The 13,170-nt window shown below is 45.0% G+C and overlaps 1 protein-coding gene across 1 annotated transcript in view; it reads right to left on the reverse strand.

Annotated features, from left to right (window-relative positions):
- Positions 1–13,170, reverse strand: part of acap3a (ArfGAP with coiled-coil, ankyrin repeat and PH domains 3a) — a 50,148-nt gene that overhangs the window by 3,247 nt on the left and 33,731 nt on the right. The window contains exons 10-23 of the mRNA XM_079740919.1: positions 10,567–10,679; positions 9,742–9,793; positions 9,131–9,231; positions 8,747–8,858; positions 7,980–8,188; positions 5,846–5,915; positions 5,647–5,741; positions 5,201–5,418; positions 4,767–4,856; positions 4,395–4,487; positions 3,612–3,850; positions 2,569–2,678; positions 1,844–1,954; positions 1,386–1,447 (exon numbers count right to left, since the gene is read on the reverse strand). Of these exons, the coding sequence (XP_079597045.1) occupies positions 1,386–1,447; positions 1,844–1,954; positions 2,569–2,678; positions 3,612–3,850; positions 4,395–4,487; positions 4,767–4,856; positions 5,201–5,418; positions 5,647–5,741; positions 5,846–5,915; positions 7,980–8,188; positions 8,747–8,858; positions 9,131–9,231; positions 9,742–9,793; positions 10,567–10,679 (1,675 nt within the window). The remainder of the gene's footprint in view (positions 1–1,385; positions 1,448–1,843; positions 1,955–2,568; positions 2,679–3,611; positions 3,851–4,394; positions 4,488–4,766; positions 4,857–5,200; positions 5,419–5,646; positions 5,742–5,845; positions 5,916–7,979; positions 8,189–8,746; positions 8,859–9,130; positions 9,232–9,741; positions 9,794–10,566; positions 10,680–13,170) is intronic.

Raw genomic sequence — 13,170 nt, forward strand, 5'->3', positions numbered from 1 at the left:
CTAAACAAGAATACTTGGGCAACAACCACCCATGCACTATCCGATAACGATAAACCGATTAACAAATCTAAACGTAGGTCATGATACAATAAAATGTACCAGAAAACAAACATTATCGACAAATATCTTGACAAATGTAAATACTGTTTATACAGTAGTTCATGATGAGTTGAGTCTTTGTTTTATTTTTAATAAATATTTTTTTAGATAAAAATCGTTTCCATGGCTACTTGGTGAGCATCTTCTCGTGGTGCCATGCAATCCGATCATTTATTAGTGTTTCATTTTCTATCTCACGATTGAGCGTATAATACTGGTGTCAAGTGTTCGAGTGCGCAGTAACATCAAACTAACAAAATATATCCCACTTAAAAAAATACCATCTGCTTCATCGTTAAACGCAATACAAAAAATATGAGTATCATCTTCACTGAGATAATCATTGCACTATTGCTCTGGGCTCCTCCTTAGAAATCAAAACAAACGGACGAGCGTTTCAACCTAACCTATCAAGTGATTGACCAATGCACGACAACACAGACAAAATCCAAATGATTGCTGGTAAGAAAAAAAAGTGCATCATTTTCCTCTTTTTTTATAGATACACATAGCATAAGTAAATATTCATTTTTTTATTGTCACTTACTCTTGCTCACACTTAACACTGACCTCAGAATGGCCACCTCTTGAAAATCAAAGCTAGCCTAGCTTCCCTCCCATATCACCGGTTAAAGATCTTCTCAAGAAGACCTGTGAGTTCACTGCTTTGTGATCTTTTGACAGGTAGCATCCTCTAAATCCAGCTGCATTTGTGTCTACAACCGCTGGAACACTGATCATAGAAACTGGTTAAGGACTGAGCAAAGAAAGTCTCCGCTTGGCAGTGCAGTTTACGTTTCATCAACTGGAATCCAAAAGAAAGAATGTACTAAAGAATGCTAAATCTTATTGTTGAAGTCATCTGACCACAGTTCTTCAGACCTGCATTAAAAAAGGCCATCTGGGACATCGTAAGACAAAGAGCTCCTGAGAAGAAGACTGAATGCTGGCAGAACATTTTATACGTGGACGTGTGTTTAATAAATCGAGGAGCGACTGAAACGCTTCCAAATGGCATCTAGATAAGCTCACCTGCACAGAGAATAGTTTCCTACACTAAATCTCCACTCGTGTGAATTAGTTCCTTGTCGACGTGGCACCTGGTTAATACTGGGTTTTTGCATTTTAATATTATGTTGCTTTGACCTGCCTGGGACCAATATGAGAGAGAGAACCAGGGGGTGGGGGGGTGGGATGTATCTAGCACTCGGCTATGGTGATGCAGATAAACTCCTGTATGCACTTCCTATACTGCTGCTCGGTGGAGCTGCAGACGGGGTATTGACCTGGCTGGCCGAACGGACCCTCCGACTCCCGCATCTCCTCGTTCATCCTGGCCAGACGCAGCCTGACGACGGAGTCCGGGACACAGATAGACACACAGATGAGCGCAGGGAGAGAGAGAGAGAGAGAGGGGACAACATTTAATATCAAAAAATAAAAAATATTGTCAAAGATGATAGTGATGTAATAATTCTAATACTCCCAATAATAATACACGTTTTAGCCGGCTATGCATTTGGTGTTGCGGAAGATTACTGTCTTAGAAACGGTGATGAAAAAGGACTGGTAGAAGGCCTCTCATAAGAGCGCTAAATATATAGATGGACAAATTCATAGCCACAAACAAATCCACTACATTTCTTCGTCAAAAGCAAGAGCTACGAATGGGGTCCCGGTCGAGAGAGGAGGGGAACCCTGGTTCTTTGGTCAGGGGGGGAGAGAAGGGGCTGACTAGACGTACAGGGTGACGATGTCAGCGTTGGCCTGCTGCACGGCGATGCTCAAGGGGTCCTGTCCGTCGTCGTCCCCGTCCGTCTGCGTGGCGCCCCTCTTCAGGAACAAACACACCTGCCTGGAGGCCATAGGGGAACTACAGGTCACACACATGTCATATATATACTAACACACACGCAAACATACAGCCGCTGTTCACAGGCATGCAAGACATGCTCACATGCACACAGACATCTACTCAAAGAGACGTCTAAGCACGCACGCACACACACGTGGGTAACACTTTATAATAAGGTACCATAATAAATAGCAAACTAGTCATTAACTAACCCTTTGTTAATTGTTACTAAAATATCTATTTGGCACAAGTTAATAGTTTTTTTTCCAGTGTCGCTGGTTAGGGTTAGGGTCGTGTGTTAGGGTTAGGGTTAGGGTCGTGTGTTAGGGTTGGATTAGGGTTATACAAACAACTAATATTTAATTAATGATGAAAAAACTACTCAAAGGCACCTTATTATAAAGTGTTACCCACGCGTGTGTGCAGGCAAACACACCCAGCCAATGGCCATGCAACTTCCCTGAATACCGTCTACCACTGGTTCAAACCAATGGCAGCCGGTAGTGTGTTCAGGCATAAAGCCACGTTGGAAACTCTACTTGTATTGCCCTCTCCTTAGAGCTGAGACAGTGCTCATCATGCGGGAGGGGGGGGGGGGGGGGTCCGTTCCTCACCCTGTGTGTCCCAGGGAGGTGGCGTGGTGCAGGGGGCCCCTCCCCCGGGCGTCTCTTTGGTTGACGTCAGCGGCGTTCTGCAGCAGGAACTCGCAGGCTAAAAGTGAGCCCTGGAACAAGGGAGGAGAAGGAGAACACAACACACCGGTTTAAAGTTACCTTTCTATAATGATGCATAAAGACAATTTAAGAATGTGATGAAGACGTGTGTTGTATGATTAGTATGATCAACAGTTTGACAACTAATCTGCTACTCAAAGGAAGCTCTTTGTACTTTTTTAAGCTCTTTGGCCATTTTAGGGCATTTTATATTTGTTTGTGATAACTTTAAAACTGTTTCAAACTGTTACTATTTAAGTTTATCATGTTTATTTTATGTTAGTTGTAGTAGGTCTGTTCCTGTCTGTGATTAAAAAAGCTAATCTTCTCTAATTGAGACACTTTAAGTAGAATTGACTCTTATCATAACACTTAAAGTAGATTCTTCTCTTATCCTAACACTTAGTGAACCGGTCTGGGTGATGATGTCTCTTATCTGTGAAAATGAAATTGTTGTACCGATTCTGCTGCAGAGCATTTTGTGTGAGCTCACTCTCACCACGATCGCAAACAAAAGCTATTTTAGCACTTTCACCTTTTGGAATAGATGCACACTGCATACCACCAGGTGTGAGTGTGATTAGCCGTTACAAGCCGTTTTGAATATCTGCCTCTTCTGACATCACAAGTGGGCGTGTCCACCTAGATGTGTGCTGGATAGAGCAGTCTACCAGCCTACCCAGTGGACTGTAGCAAACGTTGCTCATTTATCCGTCATACATCTAGGTGGAAATGCCCACTTGTGAGAAGAGGCAGATTTCCAAAACGGCTTGTAACAGCTAATCACACTCACACCTGGTGGTATAATATGTCACCTTTAATGCTCTAAGGCAGAATCAGCACAACAGATTTTTTAGGAGAGACACTTGGGTTGGTCCCCCAGACCGGTATGGTCCAGTCGTGGATGAACAGCGACTGAAAGCAGCGTGCGCTGGGCGTCTCACCCCCGCCACGGCCTGGATGAGGGGCGTCTTCCCCTCGTCCTCCCCGCTGGCGGCGTTGACGTCGGCCCCGTGCGCCAGCGCCTCGGCCATGACGGGCAGGTTGCGGGCCCTGGAGGCCCTGTAGAGCAGGGCCCCGGGGTGGAGCTCCCTCAGGTCCTCCAGGTCTGACGTCTCCGGCTCCGCCTCCAGCTCCGCCTCCAGCTCCGCCTCCCCGCTTGAGTCCTCCGACGCCTCGCACTCTGAGGGGAGAACCGGTGAAGACGTGAAATCACACATATCTGAGAACATACCATTACGCAGCACTCTAATATTATCAACTTATAACGTATTTATTTATATTTATATTAAAAGGTGCTGTAGGTGAGTGAGATAATCTGTTCTGGCCTGCCTCTGTGAAACAATTTAGATTATAGGCCGCTCTCTGCTAATTTCAGAGCAATCAGTGCATCTCTTCCCTGATTGGTTTTGGGAATCTATCTTGCCTGTCAATCACAGGTCCCTTCTCAATGGTGAAGTATAGTAAGGAGGGAGGGAGCGTAGAAGAAGTTTCTTGGCCTAGTCTCATTCTTGCTTCATCATATTTATATGTTCTACGCACACCATTCAAAACTCTACACGCATATCTACATATAAAAACATGCACAGTGCCTTTAAAACGTCTACGTACAATTCCATTGGTACACACACTAGCATTAAAAGCGACACTGTAGACGCTGCCTTCTCTACACACTCATCTATGAACAAACTCAAACACATCAATACGGCTGCAGGCGTGGTTCTCACCCTCCTCTGTGACGCTGTCCACCACCGATCCGAACACCAGGATGTCCGAGCTGCCGTCGGTGCTGCCCCCCAGCCCGCTGTCGCTGCTCAGACCTGCAGGACCAACAGATGCCCGCACACGGACACGTTAGCGAGTAGCTTCGTGCTCACACAATCAGCGTGGCTCATATTGAGTCTGACTCACATGCAAAACTGTGTACGAGAAAAAGCACATATGCTAGCACACACACAAGCAAAACACATGCACACACTCACACACGACACATACAAACAGCATGTGCGATGTGCGGGTGTTATGTCTGACTCTCTGGGTAAACAGATGGGCTAATAAGTGGACGGTGTGGAAGCGTCCAACAATGACAGATGACTTACTTCGAGGACCGGAGCCCGTATCAAAGTAGGAGAACAGGGAGTCCAGCTCATCAGGACAGAAGAGGGACTCTCGCCTGAACTTGGCAGCAGCTGTGGAGGGGCACAGGTTGGATGTTGGCATGACGACACAAGATACGATTGCCAGATCAGATATCTGATGAAGATTGAAGACCAATACTGCTATTCTGAACAGCAGAATCGGGTGACTATATGAATATATATTATTGAATATATTGAATGTAAAGCATAAGAGTCAGAAGTAGCAAAGTGTAAGGGTTGTTATTATGTCAATTATTTTCAGTAAAAAAAAATATATATATATTTAATAAATATATATATATTTCTGTAGGATTTTCCATCGACACTGTAAATAAACACACAGGATGGAGCCTGAAGATGAAGCAGGGAACCGTCTCTGGTTCTTCTGGGGCTACCTGAGGAGAGGGTGGCGGCGGAGACACTGCCCAGCTCTCGCCTGTACCTCCGGCGGGCCTTGGGAACCGTGGTGGCGCTGTGGTGCCGCCGGCACTTCTTGACGCTCCAGCGGCGTTCGTGTTTGCGCTCGCCGTTGATCAGGATCTGCGTGCAGCCCAGCTTCTTCAGGAACTTCTTCTCCACGTACTTGGCCTTGATCCAGGCCTCCTTCTCCTGCCTGAGCATTGGCGAGACGTGATTGGTCAGTCTAATGTTTGTTTTTATTTCCCTTAACAATGTATTTATTTGTTGAAAGTTTGTATTCAATTATACAGTGAATAACAATTATATTTTCAAAGATTTGCCTTGTGTCCAAAGAAAACATATAAACCAAAATTTGCTTTTTGGCGTGCTGACTGTGTTTTAATATCTGTACATTAGCCAGTGTTGGTCGACCATTTTTTACCTTGAGCTGGTCGGTAAGGGCTTCTTCAGACCCATCTGCTGGTATGAACCTTCATAGATGTGGTTGATCACACTGTTGCCCAGCTCACACATCAACTGCAGGAAGAATGTACACAGAGACTTAACGTAAGCAACCTGATAAATAAGATAAAGTCGTGGAATGATTGCCTCTCAGCAGACAGTCTCAGAGATAAACGTACCTTCAGTAACTCTGGTTCCCAGGAGTCAAGTGTGAGGGAACGCACCTTTGAACAGTGAACTCCTAGACTCCTGCATTCAAAATAAGAAAACATATATTAGGATCAAAAAGATTAAAGAGGATCAGAGACTGCCTGTGTCCAACTGCATTGTGTATGAGGACTTAGCGATGAAAGATACACATGAATCATGGCAATGGGTAAAAACCCAAGGCAGAAAAACAGACATATCTTATATGAATAAACACAAGATTAAAACACGTCAAAACAGTACTTGACAGAGTGTAAAGGCATAAAGTAAAAAGGTCAAAGATGCTTCTAAAAACCCTGAAAGCATTATCAATCGCAGGAGTAAAGAGAGGAGCAGGCCCAGTGTCATGCAAATCACAAACAGAGTTCCAGCAGGGAAACGCTCTGGTATCTGAGCAACAGAAGTTCACTGAAATAAAACATTATTGTTCCAGCCTCCTCCTCTCCTTCATCTTCTACAGAGGTCCTGGTCGGACCTCAACACGGGCCTACGGGGCTGAACCGAGGCCATGAATATTCAACGACTGTTTTAAATAAGGATGAATGTGTGTTTGTTTGTTTGTGAACGAGGAGGCATGGGTACTGATTGCATTGGTTGGTTTCAGATGGTGATGCATGTGTGCATGTATTTGTGTGTGTATATGTGTGTGTAGTGTGTGTTTGTGTGTGTTTATGTGGGTTTATGTGTGTGTATATAAGGGGGCATGGTTGCTGATTACATTGGTCGGTTTCAGATGGGGATGCATGTGTGCATCTGTTTGTGTGTGTGTTGTACTGTTTACGTAAGCCGTGTTAATCGCAACCAAATAAACAGCGCCCGCTGAGGGCAAGTGCCCCCATAGGTCCTGGGTGAGAGCTATACCGTCCCTGGTGGCTTATGCAACAGAGTGACGTCACGGAACCGAGGCGTTGCGGCGCAGTGACCCAGCTGCAGCAGAGGGGGAGGAGCTGAGCTCTACCACTGAACATCTGATCCAGTGACATGGCATCATGATACCTCTACGGCTGGAATGAACCATCACAAATCAAAAGCTTTTGTGTTGGTGTGTATACCGATAAAAGGAACCTTCATCTTCTATTTCTCGTTTTTGCTTTCTCTCCTCTCTCTCTCTTCGCTGAGATTCTTCAATCAAAGGCCACCTGATCCGATAAACAACTTTAACCCTTTCGGTGCATCTGTAACAGAGCAGATCCCCCCCACCCCCCCACCATCCCTAGAGGTAAAGGCCACCTCCAGGGCCAGTAGGCAGCACCGACCCCTCCTTCTCCTCATCCATCTTAGCACATCCAATAGGCCTTTCACACATGAACTCCGGATGAACTTCAGAGTCAGGTCCAGAGATGATCAGGAGTTGCCCATTCAGACATGCAACACACACCGGGACATAATCTGACGTGTTCACACATATTGGGAGATACTCCGTACACTTTAGGCGGGGGGGGGGGGTGCAAGGGTGGAGCGTGTAGGAGGCAGGACGTGGGGCGAAAAGTATGCAGCCGAAGACGTTTGTGTTTTGTTTACATGACATTAAAAATCGCGGATGAGGCTACAAACTCTGTAAGGCTGACTCTTTTTGCGGTGATATACAATGACTGCATTTATTTAGACATAGCCGCAATATCAATAGAAGAGTTGAAAGCTTAAAGATGTTGGACGGAAAAAATAAGAGAAAATTACAAAGCAGCTAAGGCAGCTAAGACTCTTTGATCCTAAAGACTTTAGACAAGGGGCCTGGATGATCTAACTCCTGAGGGGAGGATTCAGACATTTTTGTTCACACATACAGCCCCATCGGGGATTATACAGAGAAGTTTAGATTTCAGTGCATGTGTGAAAGGCCTACTAGACGACTAACCGTACATAAGACACGGCCGTCTGATGTTGTCATGGGGAGATAAACACCCTTTAGCATCAGACATGTTTGTTACCCCCAGTAATTCCCCTTTTTATATATATTCGGTTTATTGAACACATTTCTCCTTATACCGTATATAAAATGTATTTTGTAACAATCAACTATAAATCCTCCTCTTTTGGAAGCCTCAAGAGATGTCTCCTTCCAACACCATTGTAGTTTGGATGCTCCCCAGCTTCAGGGTGGTCTACCTGTGGATGCCGGAGCACTCGATGCACAGCAGGACCCCCAGGTTGATGGAGGCCCAGCCGGGCTCCGAGTGGCCACAGTCGCAGCACTGGCCGTTGCCGGGCAGACCCTGGATCCTCTGCAGGATGGTCTCCCCCCGCAGCAGGCGCTCCCGTGGCTCGCTGGCCGAGTCGATGCTGCTGGTGGACGGGGAGGCGGTCCTCTCCAGACGCTGAGACGGCAGGGAGAGGACGGTCACCTTCAGAGAGCCTTATTGGCCTTTAGTTGATGCACTTTATTAACCTTTAGTTGATGTACTTTATTAACCTTTAATGGTGTAGTTCATTAGCCTTTCATGAATGTACTTTGTTAACCTTTTATGAATGAAATTCTGTAACCCTTTAATAATGCATTACTGTATATTAACGTTTAATAAATGTACCTTATTATCCTTTAATAAATGTACCTTATTATCCTTTAATAGATGTACTTTATTAACATTTAATAAATGTAATGATTAAATGAATGTACTTTATCAACGTTTAATGCTTGTCCTTATTGACCTTTAATTGATGTACTTTACCTTTAATACATTTTATAAAAGGAAAACGTTTTCACAATTGCAAAAAAAAAATCTTACTATAACTTATGGATAAATATAACTACATCAAGATGGCATTGTGTTATGCGAGCCTCCCTTTGCTCCATCATTATCTCCACCCTTAGGTGTCGTGATGATAACCCTCTATGGATTCTATACAATGTCATTCACAGGGGGCGGGCGACTGACCTCTATATAATAGGTGTCCGGGCTCTCCCTGTAGGCGGAGGCGATGCTGGCTTGGACAGCCTGGATCCATGCCTGCCGCAGCTTCTCAGACTCAGCCTGCAGCATGCAGCTCCTGTGGCACACAGAGGAGGCCGTCACATCCATTCACCTAGACACACAATACCAAGCAACAGCAGCACACTGTGCAAGGATGTGTCATATACCCATAACACAAATTAACAACACCTGTGTTCACCCTAGTGTGAATTGGTTAATGCCATGCATGTTTAATTTAGTTATTTACTTTTAATTAGGTCAACCATACATGAATTGGATCTATTTTGATCGAAATGTGAACGATGACTATGCTAATGCTAATATGCTAGTAGCCTTAGCATGGCTTACTTGCTGGGTGAAAGGACCTCGAAGCAGAACCTCCTCTCGATGTCCTCACAGGGTTTGACAGAGCACAGCCGGAGGTCCTCCACCACCACCGTCAGAGAATCCTGGAGAGGTGGAGCACAAACCATCTGTCAACCACTAGTGCTTGTTTACCTCTTGCTACCTAGCCCTTTCTTGCTAGTTCTTACTAGGATTAAGCTAGTTTCTGGTTGTACTTCTTCCTATCTCTGCCTGAGGATTGCCATTTCAAGTTCCTGCAAAGCGTGCACTTAATAACAGGAACAGCACATGGGCAACCATTTGGCAGAAGCAGATAAGAGGACATAAATGTGGAAGGTGGTGGTTATTTAAGCAGACACATTGGGATATATTGCTATATTGATTGAGTGTTACTGCAAGGTGAATGGTCCAAGAGATTAGAGAGAGACAGAGAGAGCGAGAACGAGAGCGAGAGAGAGAGAAGGTGAGAGAAATAGAGGGAGATGCAGGATGATGGATTCTAGGCATCTGAGCGTGATCTTCAAATCAGCCAAGCATTCGGCCTCCTCTTCTGCCATGCCTTTCGTAAGGCACTTACCCTCCTCCAACCTTGGGGAAGATATACACAGATTTACCTTGAGCCTCTTCTGGTAGACCAGCTGACTGTTTTGTATGGAGAACCATCGCCTGAGAGGGGATTACAAAGTGAGTGAGAGTAGGAAAAATGAAGAAGAGAAAAAATGATACAGGTTGGATATTTATGTCTCAGAGAGACGGGTCAGTGCACGGGGGGAAAGCTAATGTTGCTCTAGACACCGGCGCTTAGGGGGTTGGTGAAAGTACCAGTGAGTATATATGAGCTCACTCTCTCTCTCCCTCTCTCTTTCTCTGTCTCCCCACCAATCAGATATTCTGAGCTCGGAGAGAAATCCATAATATATTTTCCATGCATGGCTTGGCCCTGTCACAGGCCAAGAGTGATGTGCTAGCAAAGCCGGTCCCCTAAGAAGCAGAGCACCTGCCAAGCGGTCCGTTGGATGGAGAGAGAGAGAGAGAGAATACGCTGTGATGAATTGTATATGTGGCTAATACTGTAAAAGGGTCACCACAGGGTTTTAGCAGTGTGAATGCTTAGTGCTGTCGTGTTAGATGTATGAGAGACTGAGACGACGTCACTGGGTGGGAAGAATGAGCGAGGTGTGCTCAGGAACACAAGTGACGAAAATAAGAAATAATGGACAGAAAATAAGATTTATTTTATTTATAAATGAATGTGTGTTTATTTGTCTATGTATTAAATGTCTCGCTCTGGCTGTGAAATTAAACACAAAATCGATAAGTTATTTTGAGAGAGAGGCAAAAACTGCACTCTCTCTATATACTTAGAATTGCCAATGTCTTGCACATTATTTAACGATGTTGTTGCTGGAGGTTGAGACACTGCGAGCAGCTGGGTTTACCTGTTCCACGTCTTGAAGGCATTGCTGGCCCTCTTGAACAGGTAGCCCTCCATCACCACGCCATTGGGAGCGTCCACGTTGAACTCTGCCTTGGAGTCTTCATAGGAGAAATCCTGTCAGAGAGACAGAGAGAGAGTTACAAGAGAATTAGTGTCAGTGAGACTTGAGGAGAAACCGTAAGAGACCTTAGGAAGACATTAAGAAAAAACGTTGAGACCTCAGGAGAGACCTTAGGAGAAACAGTTCAGACATTAGGAAAGACCTTAAGAGAAAATGTAAGAGACCTGAGAAGAGATCTTAGGAGAAACAGTAAGAGACCATAGGAGGAGAGGCCCTTAGGAGAAACAATAAGAGACTATAGGAGGAGAGGCCCTTAGGAGAAACAATAAGAGACCTCAGGAGAGACCTTAAGAGAAACCGTAAGGTAACTCAGGAGAAACCTTACGAGAAACAGTAAGAGACCTTAGGAGAGATCTTAGAAGAAACAGTAAGAGACCTTAGGAAGAGATCTTAGGAGAAACAGTAAGAGACCTTAGGAAGAGCTCTTCAGAGAAACAGTAAGAGAACAAAGGAGAGACCTTAGGAGAAACAGTAAGAGAACAAAGGAGAGACCTTAGGAGAAACAGTAAGAGAACAAAGGAGAGACCTTAGCAGAAACATCCTTTTCATCCTCGACATCGTTCGCTCTGAACTCATCATGACTAAAATCTTGTCTTCATCGAAATCCGAAAAATAAATGTCGGTCCTTGCATCTCAGGCAGTCTCCTTCCCTCTCTGCAGTGAGGAGTCTTTGTTTGAAATCGACAATGTGCCGACAGTCACTGATGCCACTACCACTGCATGTGCATTGCACTGCACGTAGCATCACACACACACCCCCAAACATCCTAAATTGTGCACTGAAGCGGATACGGTCACATGTTAATCCACGTATGCGTGCATCCCCCAGTTTTTTCTACGCATCCGCCGAGACATTTCATTGCTTTTGGCAGGAGCGGGAGTGACGCACTATATTACATAACAGACTACGAATCATGATAAAGATGGCTTCCCTCACTCTGACATCTGGGTAGGAAGGCAGTGAATGTCAGTTCTAGACATATTCATATGGTTGTTTCTGTTTGAGGACTGAATAGGAAAGGACCAGCAGAGTTATGAGTCCACAAGGTTGAGGTCCCATAAACAACATTTAGGAGCACAGCAGAGCCCAGTAGGAACAGGACTTTAAGTTATCAGAGAGCAGATCAAGTTACAACATTCCCACCATTCATGAAGCCTGGAGGCAAATCAAATGGCCTGCTCCAAAAGAGGGACTTATTTTTTAATGAAATCTAAATTTAAATGACATTGTTTAAAATAATAAACCAATTATATCACGTAGTCAGGTCAAGTCAACTGGACCTGTTTAAAAACAACAGCCAATTTTCTAACACACCTCTGGTAATTAACGACATATCTGAATAATGAAACAACCGACATCTATCCAACTCATTTTTAGACACAAACCATTTGTTAAGTAGCTAAAACTAAACACACAATATGCCAAAGTCCACGAAAAACACCCAAAATGTGGGCGACTAGTTGTAAGCCACAGCACTACGCACAGTACAAAGACACAGAATTTTGTTCTAGAAATTGAGTAAAGCCTAACATTGTTACTTTTGGGAGAACCTTCAAAATGTATCCCTTAAACAAATTCTTATCAAATGCCTAACCATAGAAGAACATGCAAACCCCCCCCTATGTCAAACAGTCACAGTAACACGCAGCAATCAGGACCCATCCACCCACCGCCGTGCAGCCCCGTCGCCCAAACACCTTCATTTTTAAACGCTTCCTGTATTCCAGCAGCATCGCAAATCCACAAAAAGTTAAACGAATAGAAAATAACTAAAAACCTCCAAAGAGGATATAAAAACAGAGGGAGAGAGTGAGAGAGAGAGAGGGAGAGAGAGAGGGGCGTGCAGCAGCTCTTAAAGTGGAGCACAAAAAGCTCCAAAGCGCTCCCCTCTCTCAAAGTGTTGTAGTGGTGTTGTGACTGAGAGTCGCATCGAGACGGCACATTGGAGACACGGCCGTGGGGGGTACGAGGGCTTTCTAAAGAAGACGCCTCCCGTCTCTGTGAAGAGGGATGTGGGTACTAGGTGCCCCGACGACCCCCTGAATGGATCTCCCTGGCCGGCGGCCCACTAGGACTCTTTAAGAGCTGTTTGCACTGAGCCGCTGAGCACACACACTGAAGACCAACATTCCCTCTGGGTAAAAAAACACCTCTGCAGGAACGGATCCATGCGGGATGCGATTCTTACAGAGAGGTTGTTATATGTTATCTCCCCTGTTAGGGGGTCTGTCGATTTAAAGAATAACAGAAGACGTCGTTTGATGACGCCGTGAGGCAGCTTGGGGTCTTAAGTCGTTTGGGGAGTTGTCTTCACTAGTGTGGTTGGGCGAAAATCGATATGACGTGACTCAAATCATGTTCACGGACGAGACCCCGTTTAGTCACGTTGAGTCACGGGTGTAAATGTAAAATAGTTTAAATTTAAGACGCTTGTACACTCCAAAGACCGTCACAAACCCAGACAGCAGACCGACCCGGCTCTG

This window comes from Pollachius pollachius, assembly GCF_949987615.1.
Source record: "Pollachius pollachius genome assembly, chromosome: 8".
NCBI classification, from domain to species: Eukaryota; Metazoa; Chordata; class Actinopteri; order Gadiformes; family Gadidae; genus Pollachius; species Pollachius pollachius.